The 15,596-nt window shown below is 41.6% G+C and overlaps 1 protein-coding gene across 2 annotated transcripts in view; it reads left to right on the forward strand.

Annotated features, from left to right (window-relative positions):
- The window catches only part of abcf1 (ATP-binding cassette, sub-family F (GCN20), member 1), a 62,829-nt gene that overhangs the window by 13,260 nt on the left and 33,973 nt on the right, over nt 1–15,596 (forward strand). Inside the window, exons 7-10 of one of the 2 annotated variants that reach the window (XM_048520258.2) lie at nt 2,081–2,158; nt 6,952–7,029; nt 7,382–7,468; nt 12,898–13,020. In XM_048520258.2, coding sequence (XP_048376215.1) covers nt 2,081–2,158; nt 6,952–7,029; nt 7,382–7,468; nt 12,898–13,020 — 366 coding nt within the window. The remainder of the gene's footprint in view (nt 1–2,080; nt 2,159–6,951; nt 7,030–7,381; nt 7,469–12,897; nt 13,021–15,596) is intronic. The other variant, XM_048520259.2, reaches the window with a different exon arrangement.

Here is a 15,596-nt window from a genome sequence, read left to right on the forward strand (position 1 = left end):
ATCATTGGGTCAAGGCAGGTGTCTTCAAAAGACAAGCCCATTTGTGTCAACAAAAGGAAATAGCATGTATTAACTGAAGAACGTGTCAATTGGCTCAACTAGTCTACGCGGTATTCAGAGATAATGGGAACTGCAGATGTTGGAGAATCCGAGATAACAAAGTGTGGAGCTGGCTGAACACAGCAGGCCAAGCAGCATCTTAGGAGCACAAAAGCTTTGCCATGAATTTCAACATGAGGTTAAAGAGTTCAGTGCTCAAGGAGCTGATCATGTGCAGACAATATTGTCTTTTGAAACTTTCCTTTTCATCACCCATGCCATCACTACTGGACTGCCCATCTGATTCCTTGAGTGGAATTTTCTGAAGTGTCATGTTTGCTATATCTTCCCAGCTTAGGATGGTAAACATTAAGACTCTTAGAAACCCCTTGCAGATGTGTTTGAAGTTGAGCATACACTGTCCAGCAGCCTTGCATTATCTGTAACTTCACCTTCCATCTTTTGCGTCCATTAGCCATGATAATTGAGCTTCACAAATTATCAGTCTTAGCATCTTTACCTTCTTGCTTTGTCTTTTGTGCATTCTAAGTAACACTGGCTTAAAAATAATTTAACTGTCTTACATGAAAATAAAACAGTTTAGGTGCAGAGAATCTGAAATAAAAACGAGAAACTGCTCAAAACATTCAGCAGATCTGGCAATGTCTGTAGAGAGAGAAAGAATTAGCGTTTCAGCTTTGCAATCTTTCGTTAGAATATGGAATGTTACATATGGAGTATTTGAAAGAGGAAAGGCAGGAAGAAGAACAATGGGCAAGGCCTGGGATAGAATTTCAAATGTATTAATTTGAAGAAAAGCTGTGGAGCTGTCCTGAAGAGTGTTGGCCAGTTTTGTCTGTCCTTCGTTTATTCATTCATTCATTCATTCGTTCATTCTTTTAAAAACAAATTAGTTACGATACAGACCTTTTTGAAATTGGCAGGTGCAACGTTGAAAGGCAGTCCACTGCAAAAGCATTCTCAGTATTCTTTCCATTTTTATTAAATATGGAACGTTTATTGGATTTTTCACTTGGATACTGCTTTATGCAAACTTTTCTGTTTTTGTTTTTCTGCACTTGCATCTTTCCTTTTTGGTCTTTTGCATTTACAGACTGCATTGAATGAGAATCTGGGTAACCAGAAACAAAGCAAAATGAAAAAGAAAGACAGTTCTGAGGGTAAACAGCAGGTAATGTGTCACTGCACAAAAGGCATGTTGCTTGGCACATTGGGGTCCCTGAAGTTTTTAACTACTTCTTGTCATCACAACCTGTTATGGAAATAACTTAGACACAATTTCAATGATTAGATGTTGGGTCTGCAATCCAGGGTAGCTGGAGCACTTTTCACAGGACATGTTTTTATCAAGAAAGTCATTCCCTATATGGTCTTAGTCCACTTTAAAGGGTAAATCTTGTTTCATAGACTGAGGTCCTCAATGTTGGGCTTCTCTGGTGTTCCTCTGTAACTGACGGTGGTGGTGAGTGATAGCTCCTCTGCCTTGTGCAATCTAAATAAAACTGAAGGACTGAGCTGGGTATATGAACTCTCTCCATTGAAGGTTTAGTTCTCAGTTTTGATTACCATTTTCACCAGAGCAGTCCAGCAGGTTTGTTCAAGAATCTCAGTACTGCTGATAAACTTTGTTTTTACACCAATAACAGTTTGTTCTATGAGTGTGTTCTTTTTTCCCTTTACTTGAGGAACAGTGATGCTCTTAGTCATAATTTACATTTGTTAACAAGTACTTGAAGCAGTTTGGTTTTGACATGTTGAACAGCTAAACTAAGAGTGTCGTGTCATATTGTTAAGCCCACAAAATATTTTTACATGGTTTTGCATACCTTTTATTATAAAGTAAAATGAATTTAGCACTTTAAATGTGACCATTATTATTTAATAGCCATATGGTTTGAATTTTTAATCTGTTTTAAAAATCAATTATAAAATTGTTATGAATTTAACAAGGATTTGCAAATCTTGAGTTTCATTGGTATGTTTGGGTTAATGGTAATTGTGTTGTCTTTGTGCTCCTTAGCCTATACCTGAGGAAGGTAACAAGAAGCAAGGTAAAAAAGGCAAAAAGGACGAAAGAGGAAAAGCAAATGAGCAAAAGGTACAGTTCTCTTAATTATCTTGTGGCGTAGCTGACTTAGAAATATGGCCACTAGCAGTTATTTCAGTATTGACAAATGACAAGTTCCTATTAACATTCCTCTACTGACAGTTGTATCTAAATAGATTGTGAAGATGGTGATAAATGGAGCATGGTGTCTATTGTGTAACTGAATAAGATATAAAACATTCAAGGTATCACTTCTTCTTCATTGCCAATCTCAATTGTGAATTTTGTGCACCCATATTGGGGGAGGGGAAGGGCACTGGGGATATGCTGTTTTTGTCAGATACTTTAAAATTTTGAGTGGTCCACTGTAAATCATCCCTCTTGAGGTGTTAACTTTACTCAGTGCAATATTTATAAGCCCATCATCACATTTAAAGATTTTTTTTGTAGTGTTTGGGCATGAATTATATTAGTGGTATGCTGTAAAACCCTGTTGCGTGGGTTTTTCGAAATGAAGGCTATCATTTACCTAAAAGATTTAGTTGGAAATGGACTGGATTTTGTCTATTAAATGTAGATAACCAGTGAGTTTTGAGAAGATTTGTAGCTCAGGTTGAGGTTCTGGATGTGAGTTTGCTCGCTGAGCTGGAAGGTTAGTTTTGAGACGTTTCGTCACCATTCTAGGTAACATCAGTCAGCCTCCGACGAAGCGCTGGTGTTATGTCCTGCTTTCTATTTATCTGGTTAGGTTTCCTTGGGTTGGTGATGTCATGTCATGCGTTGGTGATGTCATTTCCTGTTCTTTTTCTCAGGGTGTGGTAGATTGATTTGAAGCCATGTGTTTATTGATGGAGTTCCGGTTGGAATGCCATGCTTCTAGGAATTCTCGTGCATTCCAACCAGAACTCCATCAATAAACACATTGATTTGGAGCCAATGTGTTTATTGATGGAGTTCTGGTTGGAATGCACGAGAATTCCTAGAAGCATGGCATTCCAACCGGAACTCCATCAATAAACACATGGCTTCAAATCAATTTACCACCCCCTGAGAAAAAGAACAGGAAATGACATCACCAACCCAAGGAAACCTAACCAGATAAATAGAAAGCGGGACATAACACCAGCGCTTCGTCGGCTCACTGATGATGTTACCTAGAATGGTGACGAAACGTCTCAAAACTAACCTTCCAGCTCAGCGACCAAACTCACATCCAGAATAGATAACCAGTTTTTTAAAATGCTACTGTTTCTGTTTCATTGAAGTCTCAAGCCGCATTGTCTCATCTCAGGCTTTGATGTCATTGCGATTAACGGGAACTATTTTCCTTAGATATTGTTTCACGGGTACTTGCTGACATTTGTAAGAAGGGAGAAGAGATAACCAGCTTTATTTGTGAGAAATAAAAGGATATTATGTATCTCGGAATCTAGTGCTAGAGATACTCATCAGGTCTGGTAGCTTTTGTGGTGAGAGAAAGAAAGTTAATATTTTGAGCTGATCATCATCTTTCATCAGAACTGGAAACGTTGGCTCTGAAACAGGTCTGCATTGTTTTCCCTTCCTGACAAAAGATTAATGACCTGAAGCGTTGACTGTATTTCTTTCTCCACAGATGCCGACTGACCAGCTGAGTATAATCCAGTATTTTCTATTTGTTTTTCAAGTTTTCAGTGTCTACAATAGTTTGCTTTTGCCACAATTCTTAAAAGGGCTGGATATAATTCTAAAATTCCCATGGGGAAACATAAAGGGATTTAATAGTGATGTAGTTGAGAAGGAAACTGTAATTATTTGAATTTGATTACACTACTGCTAAGTATTTTTGTTTGCTGTCTGTAAAAGAAAATATCTTCTGATTTGTTTTCGCAAAAAATTGCCAGTGTGTGGAAAATTCACTAACCAGTTTTGAACGCTTTGTTTCCATGATTAGCCCCTGCTTTATGCTACTGTATGAATATAAATTCATCAGAACAGGCACCCTCTTTACTGTTCATTTACAGAAGTGACCATAATCACTGTACGCAGGACGCTATTGAAGGTGCACCTGTGACTAACAGTGCTCTTTGTGCCTCATTCACCCATTTTCTGAGAAGCTACTTAATAGTTGGTAGTCTTCTGTAGCTGATTAATTCTTTAGGTTCTGCACTAGTAGCTTAAATCTAGCAGACATTTCTTTAGAAAGTTGTTACCATTGAAGGGTTCCAAAGGATTTCCTATCCTAACATTCAAAGGTTTGTGCCAGTTATCTATGAAGAAATAGTAGTTCCTTTATTTGTTTATGAACAATTTTCAGTTGGTTCATAGTTAATGGTGTTCAGCTGCTTGGCTTTAGGGCAATTAGCAGTATGAGTTAGGAGCAGGCATAGGCCTTTTGGCACCATGAGTCTGCTCTGACATTCAACAAGACTGTGGCTGGTATGATTGTAATCTCAACCCCATGATCCCATCCACCGTGATAACTTTGCAAGCAAACATTCCAACCTTTTTTAAAGAAAAAAAAGACCCTGGGAAGTTGTGGAATTGGTTAGTCTCCTGACTTTTTAACTTATTTTTCTAGAACTTGACTGGAAGTGAATAACTCCAATTTTCTCTTCAGTATGTGGATGTACCCAGAGAGGTGGCGAAACCTGACCACCTTTTGGCAAGTAAGGCAGTGCAAGTGACTGAGGTGTCTGGAGTTGCACTTTGGGGCAATGATAATAATTGTTAGTTCTAAAATAATTATAGAAAAGGATAGACTCTATCTGAAAGTTAAAGGTCTAAATTGGAGTAAGGCCAATTTTGACAGTATTGGGCAGGAACTTTTAAAAAGTTGATTGGAGGAAACTGTTTTGCAAGTAAAGGGACTGTTGGAAAATGCGAGGAGGCCTTCAAAAATGAGATACCAAGTTCAGAAACTGTGTGTTGCTGTTAGTGTGAAGAGCAAGAGTGATGGGTGTAGGGAATGCTGAATGATTAGAAAAGTTGAGGTACTGTTCAAGAAAAAAGGAGGCGGCATATGTCAGGTATAGGTAGCTGGCATTGAATGAATCCTGAGAGGAGTCAATCAAGAGGGAAATCAGGTGGGCAAAAGGGGCACATGAAATAGCTTTGGCAGATAGGGTTGAGGAGAATCCAAAGAGATTCAAAAAATCCATTTGGGACAAATGAGTAACTTATAGATCAATGATGCTGTCTGTGTAGGACTTCAGGAAATCGGTAAGATACTCCATGAATATTTTGTGTTTGTGTTTACTTTGGAGAAGGAGGTGGAAGCTGGGGAACTTGGGGAAAATAAGTGTTGTGGTCTTGAAAAGTACCCATATTACAGAAGAGGAAGTGCAGGAGGCCTTAACCTATAAAGGTAGATAAATCTCCAGAACCTGATCAAGTGTATCTCAGAACTTTGTGGGAAACTATGTAAGAGATTTCTGGGCCCTTTGTTGAGATGTTTGTATCATCAACAGCCACGGGTGAGGTGCTAGAAGTCTGGAAGGTGGCTAATGTGCCATTATTTAAGAAAAGTGGTAAGGAAAAGCCAGAGAGCTTATAGACTGGTGAGCCTGACATCATTGTTGCATAAGTTGGTGGAGGTGATTGACTTGCATTTGGAAGGACGAGGACTGATTAGGGATAGTCAACATGTTTTTGTGCATGGAAAGTTGTGTCGGTCTAACTTTGAGTTTTTGGAGCAGTGACAAAAGATTAATGAAAGTGGAGTGGCAGTTGTCAAATGGACTTCAGCAAAGCTTTCAAGAAGGTTCTGCATGCTAGCAAGATTAGATCACATGGAATCCAGGGGAGCTAACCAATTGGGTGCAAATTGGCTTGAAGATAGGAGGCCTATGACTAGTGTGCTGCAAGTGCTTAGTTCACGGCTTTTCATCATCAATATAAATGATTTGGATGTGAATGTAGGAGTTATGGTTAGTAAGGTTAAAGATGACACCAAAATTGGTAGAGTGGACAGTGAAGAAGGTTATCTGTGAGTACAAGGGGAGCTTGATCAGATGGGTCAGTGGGCTGAGGAGTGGCAGATGGAGTAAAATTTAGATAAATGTGAAGTGCATTTGGAAAGGCACACCATGGCAGGACTTATACAGTTAATGTAGTGCTCTGGGGAGTGTTGCCAAACTAAGAGACCTCAGTGTGGGCGCATAGTTCCTTGAAAATGCAGTCACAGGTTGACAGGGTGGTAAAGGAGGCATTCAGCATGCTTGCCTTCATTGGTCAGAGCGTGGGTATAGAGTTGGGACTTCTTGCTGTGGCTCTACAGGTCATAGGTGGGATTGGAGAGATTGAGCTGTAGGGAGAGGCTGATTATGATAACAAAATCTATCAATCAATAATCAGTCAGTCAATCAATAGGCTGGGCTTTTTTCCTTGTAGTGACAGAGGCTGGAAGGAGTGACCTTATAGGTTTATAAAGTCATCAGGGGCATGTATAGGATGATTAACCAAGCTCTTTTACCAGGGTAGTGGATTCTAAAGATGGAGGGCAAAGGTTTAAAGTGAGCGAGAAAAGATTTCAAAGGAGCCTAAGGGGCAGCTTTTTCACTGAGACTGGTGTATGTTTGGAAGGAACTTCTAGAGGAAGTGGTGGAGATGGTACAATTGTATTTAAAAGGCATCTGGATGGGGGCATGAATAGGACCGGTTTAGAGAGACATGGGCTAAATACTGGCAAATGGGACTGGGTTAATTTAGGATATCTCATTGGCATGGACAAGTTGGACCAAAGGTTCTTTTTCTGTGCATTATAACTCTCTGACTCTACAATCAGCTCTGCTTATGTCAAATCTATGTGAAGAAATTGCAAGTTAATCAGAAATTAAGTTGGATCTCAATGCTTTCTGCCACAGGTAGAATCTGAAGATGAAGAAGAAGAAAAGCCAAGCACACAAAGTAAAAAAGTGGAGAAATCAAAAGCAAAGCAAAAGGTAGACAGATGGGGCTTATGGAAACGCAATGTTCATATTTCTGGTAACTGTATAATTAATAAGTCTTAATTTTTATAACAATGATAATAGCAATTCACTTCCAGATTCCTTTTCCACCATTAAGTTATATATGGCTACTGTCCCTTTTAGTATCTTCTAAAATGCATGCTCCATATCCTTTAAGAGCCATACCAAAACACACTGCAGGAGAGAGCAAGATATCAGAAAGTACTCGACACACGATGCGCTCCTAAACACTCAACAAATAAAAAGTGAGCCTAAAAGCAACTTTACAGGTCATATTGCATTCAAAAGGAACTAACTGGACTTCCTCATTTAATTTGCCTCAAAGGCATTCTCTGACAATGATGAGATGGAGGAGGAGCAGGATAAGCGGCCCACTAAAGGAAAAAATGCAAAAGCTAAAGGAAAGCACAAGGTAAAAAAAATTTTGAAACTACAGTGGCTAGAGTCAGTCAGGGTCAGTTATATAAATGACCAGCCTTTGCTTAAGGGTGATATCAAAGGGCCACCACTCCGTTCCCAGTGGTGTGTCCTCCTTTTGATTAACAACATTGGAAGCAGAGAAAAATCCCAAGACTCGTTATGGTTGCTATGATGCTTTTTTTCATTAATGTATGTATTAATATTAATACTTGAGGTGCACTTTTCTGGTGCTTATCTCACAGGCATGGTTTTTTTTTTCTTAATTCATCCAGAGAATGTGGACTTTGCTATCTGGACAATTTATTACCCTACACAAACAGAAGTTACTGGAAAATCTCAGCAGGTCTGGCAGCATCTGTGAAGAAAAGATGAGAGTTCAAGTTTCGGGTCCGGTGACCCTTCCCCAGACCACTTTCTGGTCACCGGACCTGAAAAGTTTACTCTGATATTTTCTTCACAGATGTTGCCAGACCTGTTGAGCTTTTCTAGAAATTTCTGTTTTTGTTCCTGATTTACAGCATCCACAATTCTTTCAGTTTTTAGTTTATTACCCTAGTTACCTTTTAGGGTGGTGAGCTGCTGTATTGAACTACTGTGAAATATTTTTTCTAAGTACTTGGACGTGCTGTTAGAGAGGCAGTTCCAGGATTTTAATGCCGTGACTGTGAAGGAACAATGATGAAGCTCCAAATCAGGACTTCAAGAGTGCATGACTTAGAAAGGAATGTGCAGATGGTGATACTTCCGTGTATCTCCATAAATTGATTTTACTGGTTTAAATACACATCTTGCCCTTCCCCATGCCTGAGTTACGCCTACAGGTAGTATTGTAACTGTAAGGCTAAATATAATATAAGAGCAGCATTTCTGCTTAAATCTTACTGAAATCTGCATGGCAGAATCATCAAAACCTTGGTGTGGAATTAGGGCTTGTAACTTAAGTCTGAGCACTTGAAGCTGATGCTAAAGGTTAGAGGAGTTTTCAGTGCTCAACATTAAATTGCTCATCTAGGCAAGCAACTGTGACTAAATTTCATTTTCATTACAGACAACATCGCAAACACCACCGTCACTATCCCTGGATATGTCCTGTCTCACCGGCAGGACAGACCCAGCAGAGGTGGCAGCAAAGTGATATGCAGTCAGGTGGGAGTAACTCTGGGAGTCCTTGACATTGACTCCAGACCCCATGAAATCTCATGGTTTCACGCTAAACGTGGGCAGGGAAAACCTCAGCTGATTACCACGTACCACCCTCCCTCAGCTGATGAATCAGTACTCCACATTGAGCAACACTTGGAAGAAGCACTGAAGATGGCAAGGGCACAAAATGTACACTGGGTGGGAGATTTCAGTGTCCGTCACCAAGATTGGCTTGGCAGCGTACTACTGATCGAGCTATTCTGGTCTGAAAGACACAGTTGCTGGGCTGGGTGCAGCAAGTGGTGAGGGAACCACCAAGTGGGAAAACCATACTTGAAAACCTTGCCAATCTGCCAGCTGCAGGTCCAACTGTCCATGATAGTATCGATAAGGGTAACCACCACATTGTCCTCGTGGAGGTGAAGTCCCGCCTCGACATTGAGAATAACCTTTGTGTTGTGTGGCACAATCGCCATGTTGAATGGGTCAGACTTTGAACGGATCTAACACTCAAAACTGGGCATCCATGAGGCACTTAGGGCCATCAACAGCAGCTGAATTATACTCCAGCCCAATTTGTACCTTCATAGCCTGACGTATCAACCATTGCCATCAAGCCAGGGATTCAACTCTTGTTCAGTGGAGACTGCAGGAGGGCTGCTGAAAGCTGCACCAGCCCTACCTAAAGATAAGGTGTCAACCTGGTGAAGCCATCCAACAGGACTAGCATTCCGAACAACAAAAACAGCAAGTATAGACAGAGCTAAATGATCCCACAGCCACGATCAGATCTAAGCTCTGCAGGTCTGCCACACCAGTCGTGAATGGTGGTGGATAATTAAACAACTCACTGGAGGAAGGGGCTCCACAAGTATTCCCCTCGATGGAAGAGCCCAGTACATCAGTGCAAAAGGTAAGGCTGAAGCTTTCACAGCAATCTTTAGCTAGAAGTGCCGAGTGGATGATCCATCTTGGTCTCCTCGGTGGTCCCCAGCAATACAGATCCTAGTCTTCAGTCAATTAATTTGACTCCACATGATATCAACAAACAGTTGGAGGCACTGGATACTGAAAAGGCTATGGGCCCTAACAGCATTCTGGCAATAGTACTGAAGACTTGTGCTTCAGAACTTGCAGCTGCACGAGCCAAGTTGTTACAACACTGGTATCTACCCGACAATGTGGAAAATTGTCTGTGTGTGTCCTGTACAAGCACAGCAGGACAAATCCAACCTGGCCAATTATAGAACATAGAACAGTACAGCACAGAACAGGCCCTTCAGCCCACAATGTTGTGCCGACCATTGATCCTCATGTATGCACCCTCAAATTTCTGTGACCATATACATGTCCAGCAGTCTCTTAAATGACCCCAATGACCTTGCTTCCACAACTGCTGCTGGCAACGCATTCCATGCTCTCACAACTCTCTGCGTAAAGAACCTGCCTCTGACATCCCCTCTATACTTTCCACCAACCAGCTTAAAACTATGACCCCTCGTGCTAGCCATTTCTGCCCTGGGAAATAGTCTCTGGCTATCAACTCTATCTATGCCTCTCATTATCTTGTATACCTCAATTAGGTCCCCTCTCCTCCTCCTTTTCTCCAATGAAAAGAGACCAAGCTCAGTCAACCTCTCTTCATAAGATAAGCCCTCCAGTCCAGGCAGCCTCCTGATAAACCTCCTCTGAACCCTCTCCAAAGCATCCACATCTTTCCTATCATAGGGCGCCCAGAACTGGACGCAGTATTCCAAGTGCGGTCTAACCAAAGTTTTATAGAGCTGCAACAAGATCTCACGACTCTTAAACTCAATCCCCCTGTTAATGAAAGCCAAAACACCATATGCTTTCTTAACAACCCTGTCCACTTGGGTGGCCATTTTAAGGGATCTATGTATCTGCACACCAAGATCCCTCTGTTCCTCCACGCTGCCATGAATCCTATCCTTAATCCTGTACTCAGCTTTCAAATTCGACCTTCCAAAATGCATCACCTCGCATTTATCCAGGTTGAACTCCATCTGCCACCTCTCAGCCCATCTCTGCACCCTGTCAATGTCCCGCTGCAGCCTACAACAGCCCTCTACACTGTCAACGACACCTCCGACCTTTGTGTCGTCTGCAAACTTGCTGACCCATCCTTCAATCCCCTCATCCAAGTCATTAATAAAAATTACAAACAGTAGAGGCCCAAGGACAGAGCCCTGTGGAACCCCCTTCACCACTGACTTCCAGGCAGAATATTTTCCTTCTACTACCACTCGCTGTCTTCTGTTGGCCAGCCAATTCTGTATCCAAGCAACTAAGTTCCCCCGTATCCCATTCCTCCTGACGTTCTGAATGAGCCTACCATGGGGAACCTTATCAAATGCCTTACTGAAGTCCATATACACCACATCCACAGCTCGACCCTCATCAACTTTTCTAGTCACATCCTCAAAAAACTCGATGCCGCCAGTCCATTCTTGATCATTAGTAAAGTGATGGAAGATGGCATCAACTGTACTATGAAGCATCACCTGATTGGCAATACTTGCTCAGTGACGACTGGTTTGAGTTCCAGGGTCATTCAGCTCCTGACCTCATTTCAGCCTTGGTACAAACACTGACAAAGGAGCTGAATTCAGGAGGGGAGGTGAAATTGACAGCACTTGACGTCAGTGCTGCATTCAACAAAGTGTCGCATCACGGAGCCTAGCAAAACTGGAATCATCGGGTATGGGGGGAAAACCTCTGGTTAGAGTGATACCTTGCATGGGGAAGATGGTGGTGGTTGATGAGGGTCAGTCGTCTCAGGTCCGGGACATCTCTCCATGAGTTCCTCAGGGTAGTGTTCTCTGCCCAACCATCTTCAGCTGCTTCATTAATAACCTTCCCTCCATCATAAGGTCAGAAGTGGAGATGTTCACCGATGTTCAGCACCATTCATGACTATTCAGATACTGAGCGGCCCGTGTCCAAATGTAACAAAGTCTGGACAATATCCAGGCTTGGGCTGACAAGTGGCAAGTGTCATTCGTGCCACACAAATGCCAGGCTATGATCATTGCCAACAAGAGACTATGTAACTACCTCTTGACATTCAGTGGTGTTGCCATTACTGAATCCCCCACTATCGACATCCTGGGTGTTACCATTGACCAGAACCTCAACTGGATTCACCATACAAATGCAGTGACTACAAGAGTAGGTCACGGACTAGGAATAGTGTGGTGAGTCACTCACCTGACTCCCAGAGCTTGGTGGACAAGTCAGGAGTGTAAAGGAATACTTCCCCCTTGCCTGGATGAGTGCAGCCCCAACAACGCTCAAAGTTGACACCATCTAGGAATATTTACATTCTGACTTCGAAATATATCACTGTTCTTTCTCAGTTGCTGGGTCAAAATCCTGGAATTCCCTCCCTAATGGTATTGTGGGTCAACCCACAGTAGGTGAACTGAAGCAGTTCAAGTAATCAGCTCACCACCACCACCTTGAGGGCAACTAGGGACGGGCAATAAATGCTGGCCAGCCGGTGACACCCACATCCTGCAAAAAATGAATCAATTTAAAAAAAATAAAATTCTTTGATTAAATGACAATCTCAAGAATTTTCATAATGTTGACCAGTTATGTAATTTGACAAGGCCGAGTGAATGTTACATGGGTTTTTGGCAAAATCGCATATTTCCTAAAAAGAGCCGGATCGATATATTTATGCATATTATTGGTTGGAATTAAACAATTCTGACTTTCTAGACTGCCATATTGTTGAAGTTCATCATGCATAGATTCCTACAAACCACAAAAGTCAAGTTTCATTTTCCAAACTGTTAAGTTTGGTTATATATAAATGTTTTTGATGCCCTGAGTAAGGTAAAGGAAAAATGGATTGAGCTTTGTGCACCTGTGAGGAAAGTACATGTGTAAGAGCCGCTCGTGAACGCAGTGTTGTTAAATAGGGTAGCAACTGATTATGTAGTCATTGCATGTAAGGAATGCCTACTTAGGGTATGAATAGAGAATGTCTGGTGCCCACAGAATAGGATTCCATAGTTAGCTTTTTGATGAGAGAGATTGCTTGTCAATGATGGCAATCACTTTTGAGCTGTTTAGTGTCAAAGTATCAGTCTTTTATGGTTACTCACAAGCACCTAGTACAATACAAAACAAAACTGGCAGGAATCATGAGAATATCAATTAAGCTGTTTTGAATGCAGAATAAAGTTTTTACATGCAGACTAAAATTTGGCAACATAAAAGCAAAAAAGTTAACTTTGCTTTTTCAAACAGCCTGTAAATGCCTTTGCTGCCCTTGAAATGGAGGAGGAGCTGGAGGAAGATCAAGAGCTGGAGGTTGAGAACGAGAAGGACATATCCCAGGCCAAGGGATCCAAAGGCAATTCAAAAGTCAAGGTAAATATATCAGAATATAAGCAACTTTATTTTTGTCAGGCTGTTTATACTACTGTAATATACATGTTTATGGCTAGGGTCAATTGTTCAGCCCAGCAGCAAGATACAGTATTAACAGGAGTCTGCAGCAAATGCTGGTGATACTTTGACAGTAAATGAAAATGGTGGAACGTGTTTTCTCCTCGCAATGATATTCTGAAATACTTTGCTTGCTGTTGGTGTGTGCATTACATTTGATTAACGTCTGTTTGATTTTATAGAACTATAGATAACTTCAGCAGCAGTAAGCTTGTTTCTGTAGCTTGGTGTAGTGGAACATTCCAGTGAGAACCACACAGTGAACAAGGGAGTATAGTGGGGAAATCAAATGCAATAACTAGCTGGCTGAAGCTGCAAGAGCTTGTTGAATAGCCACATTTCTAGGAGGGTTTTAAAGGTGGTGTAATTGAACAAGCAAACTGAATATAAGAAGTTGTCCTGCACTGATAAGGGGTGGTGTGGGGGACAGTGGTAATAACGGTGACCATGAAACTACCAGGTTATCGTAAAACACCTATCTAGTCCATTGATGTCCTCCACAGTGATCTATTGATTGACTTTTGACTGCCCACTGAGCAGGTCTCTGAAACTTTTCATTTGCTACAAATCACGACAGTAAAGTTTAACAGAACACAAACTAGATGGCCTACCCATCGTTGATCTCGATACCAGAAACAAACAGTAAACCTGTCCAGCCAGCTCCTGCAGATATTGCTCGCCTCTCTAGGATGTACCAAAATTGGGTTTGTATATCCAGCCTGGTTAAGCACCAGTTTGACATGGTCCTACTTGTTAGTTTATACCTTGCATCCAATGTCTCGCATGCCTTAAGAACATGGTAGGCCAGACCTGGCACAAGTGCCAACACTATTATATGGTTAAGAGATAACAAGGTGTAGAGCTGGATGAACACAGCAGGCCAAGCAGTGTCCGAGAAGCAGGGAGGCTGACGTTTCGGGCCTAGACCCTGTTATATAGTTGGCAGCATATTTTCATGGAGTCCTGATCATTATCTGCAGAATAAATGAAATCACATGGCATCCTCTGCTAATAACCATGCTATCTACTCCTGTCACTCAGCTGTACTACCCCATTTTGAACACCACCTGAAAGTTCCAAAGACACGGAAGGTGCACATGGTGTGAAACTTCATTTCCCGTCACCAAGAGTGGCTTGGGAGTGTTACTACTGATGGCTCTAAAAGGCAAATTGGACTGGCTCAGAGGTGCAACAAGCTGTGAGGAACTGAGAGTTAATGCCACATCATTCTTTCAGTAAAGAAAGGCTAGTCTTCACACCAGAATCATGTTATGTGCCACAACCATTGTGCTAACTGGAATGTCTGAACAGTTCTAGCAGCTGTAAACCGGACATCCCTGAGGCACGGTGGGTTATCAGCAGCAGAATTGTATTCAGTGACAAATTAACCTCTGGTCAAGCATATCCTTCACTTTAACCATCAAACCAGAGAATCAGCTTAGTTCAGCGAGGAATACAAGAGAGCATACAATATGATTCAAAATTGCCCTGGAATGCCCTGCCCATAAAACAAGGATAAATCCAATCTGGCCATTTCCCACTTCATCAGCCTACACTCAGTGCAGAAAATTCATGGAAGGTGTAATTAATAATGCTGTTTAGTAGCACTTGCATGGCAATGGTCTAATCACTGATGCTCAGTTTGTATTCTGCCAGGGCCATTGGTTGATAACCTAATTGCAGCCTTGGTCTAAAAGTGGATAAAAGTTGATTTCAACAGGTGAAGTGAGTGAAATGCCTTTGACATCAAGGCAGGATTTGACAAGTGTGGCATCAAGATACCTGAACAAAATCAGAAATCGATGTGAATTAGGAGGAAATTTCTCATTTTGGTTCTCAAATATAACAATTTTTGATAGTGATTATTGGAACCAAATCATTTCGGCCACAAGACATTGCAAGAATTCGTCAGGTCCAACCATCTTCAGCTGCTTTATCAATTGTGTAATATCCATTGTAAAGTCAGGAACACTAATTTCACTGATTATAGTTTCCACCATCCTTTATGACTCCTTGGGTACTGAAGCAGTCCAAGTCTATATGCAGCGAGACCAAAATATGGTCAAGCTTGGACTGAAAAGTGGCAAGTAATTTTTGTGCCAGGCACTCTGCACCTCCACTGAGAGCCAATCTAACCATCTCCTCATTACTGTCAATAAATCTCTTGTCGTAATCCTGCAGTTACTACTGACCAGAATTCTAATTGGACCACTCAAATATCCTGGCTGCAACAGTCAGTCTGGTATTTATTGCAAATAACTCATTGAGTACCTCAAGCTTGCCCACCATTTATATGGCACAAGAAGGCCTGCATGAGTGGAAGTCCGTTAAAGCTCAAGAAGATGGGCTGATGGGCTGAGGAGTGGCAAGTGGAATATAGTTTCAACAAATGTGTGAGGTGTTGCCTTATCAAAAGGCAAATCAGGGCAGGACTTACACACTTAATGGTAAGGTTCTGGAAAGTGGAGTTGCAGGCAGCCAGGGTAGTGAAGATGATG

This window comes from Stegostoma tigrinum, chromosome 34, assembly GCF_030684315.1.
Source record: "Stegostoma tigrinum isolate sSteTig4 chromosome 34, sSteTig4.hap1, whole genome shotgun sequence".
Taxonomy (NCBI): Eukaryota; Metazoa; Chordata; class Chondrichthyes; order Orectolobiformes; family Stegostomatidae; genus Stegostoma; species Stegostoma tigrinum.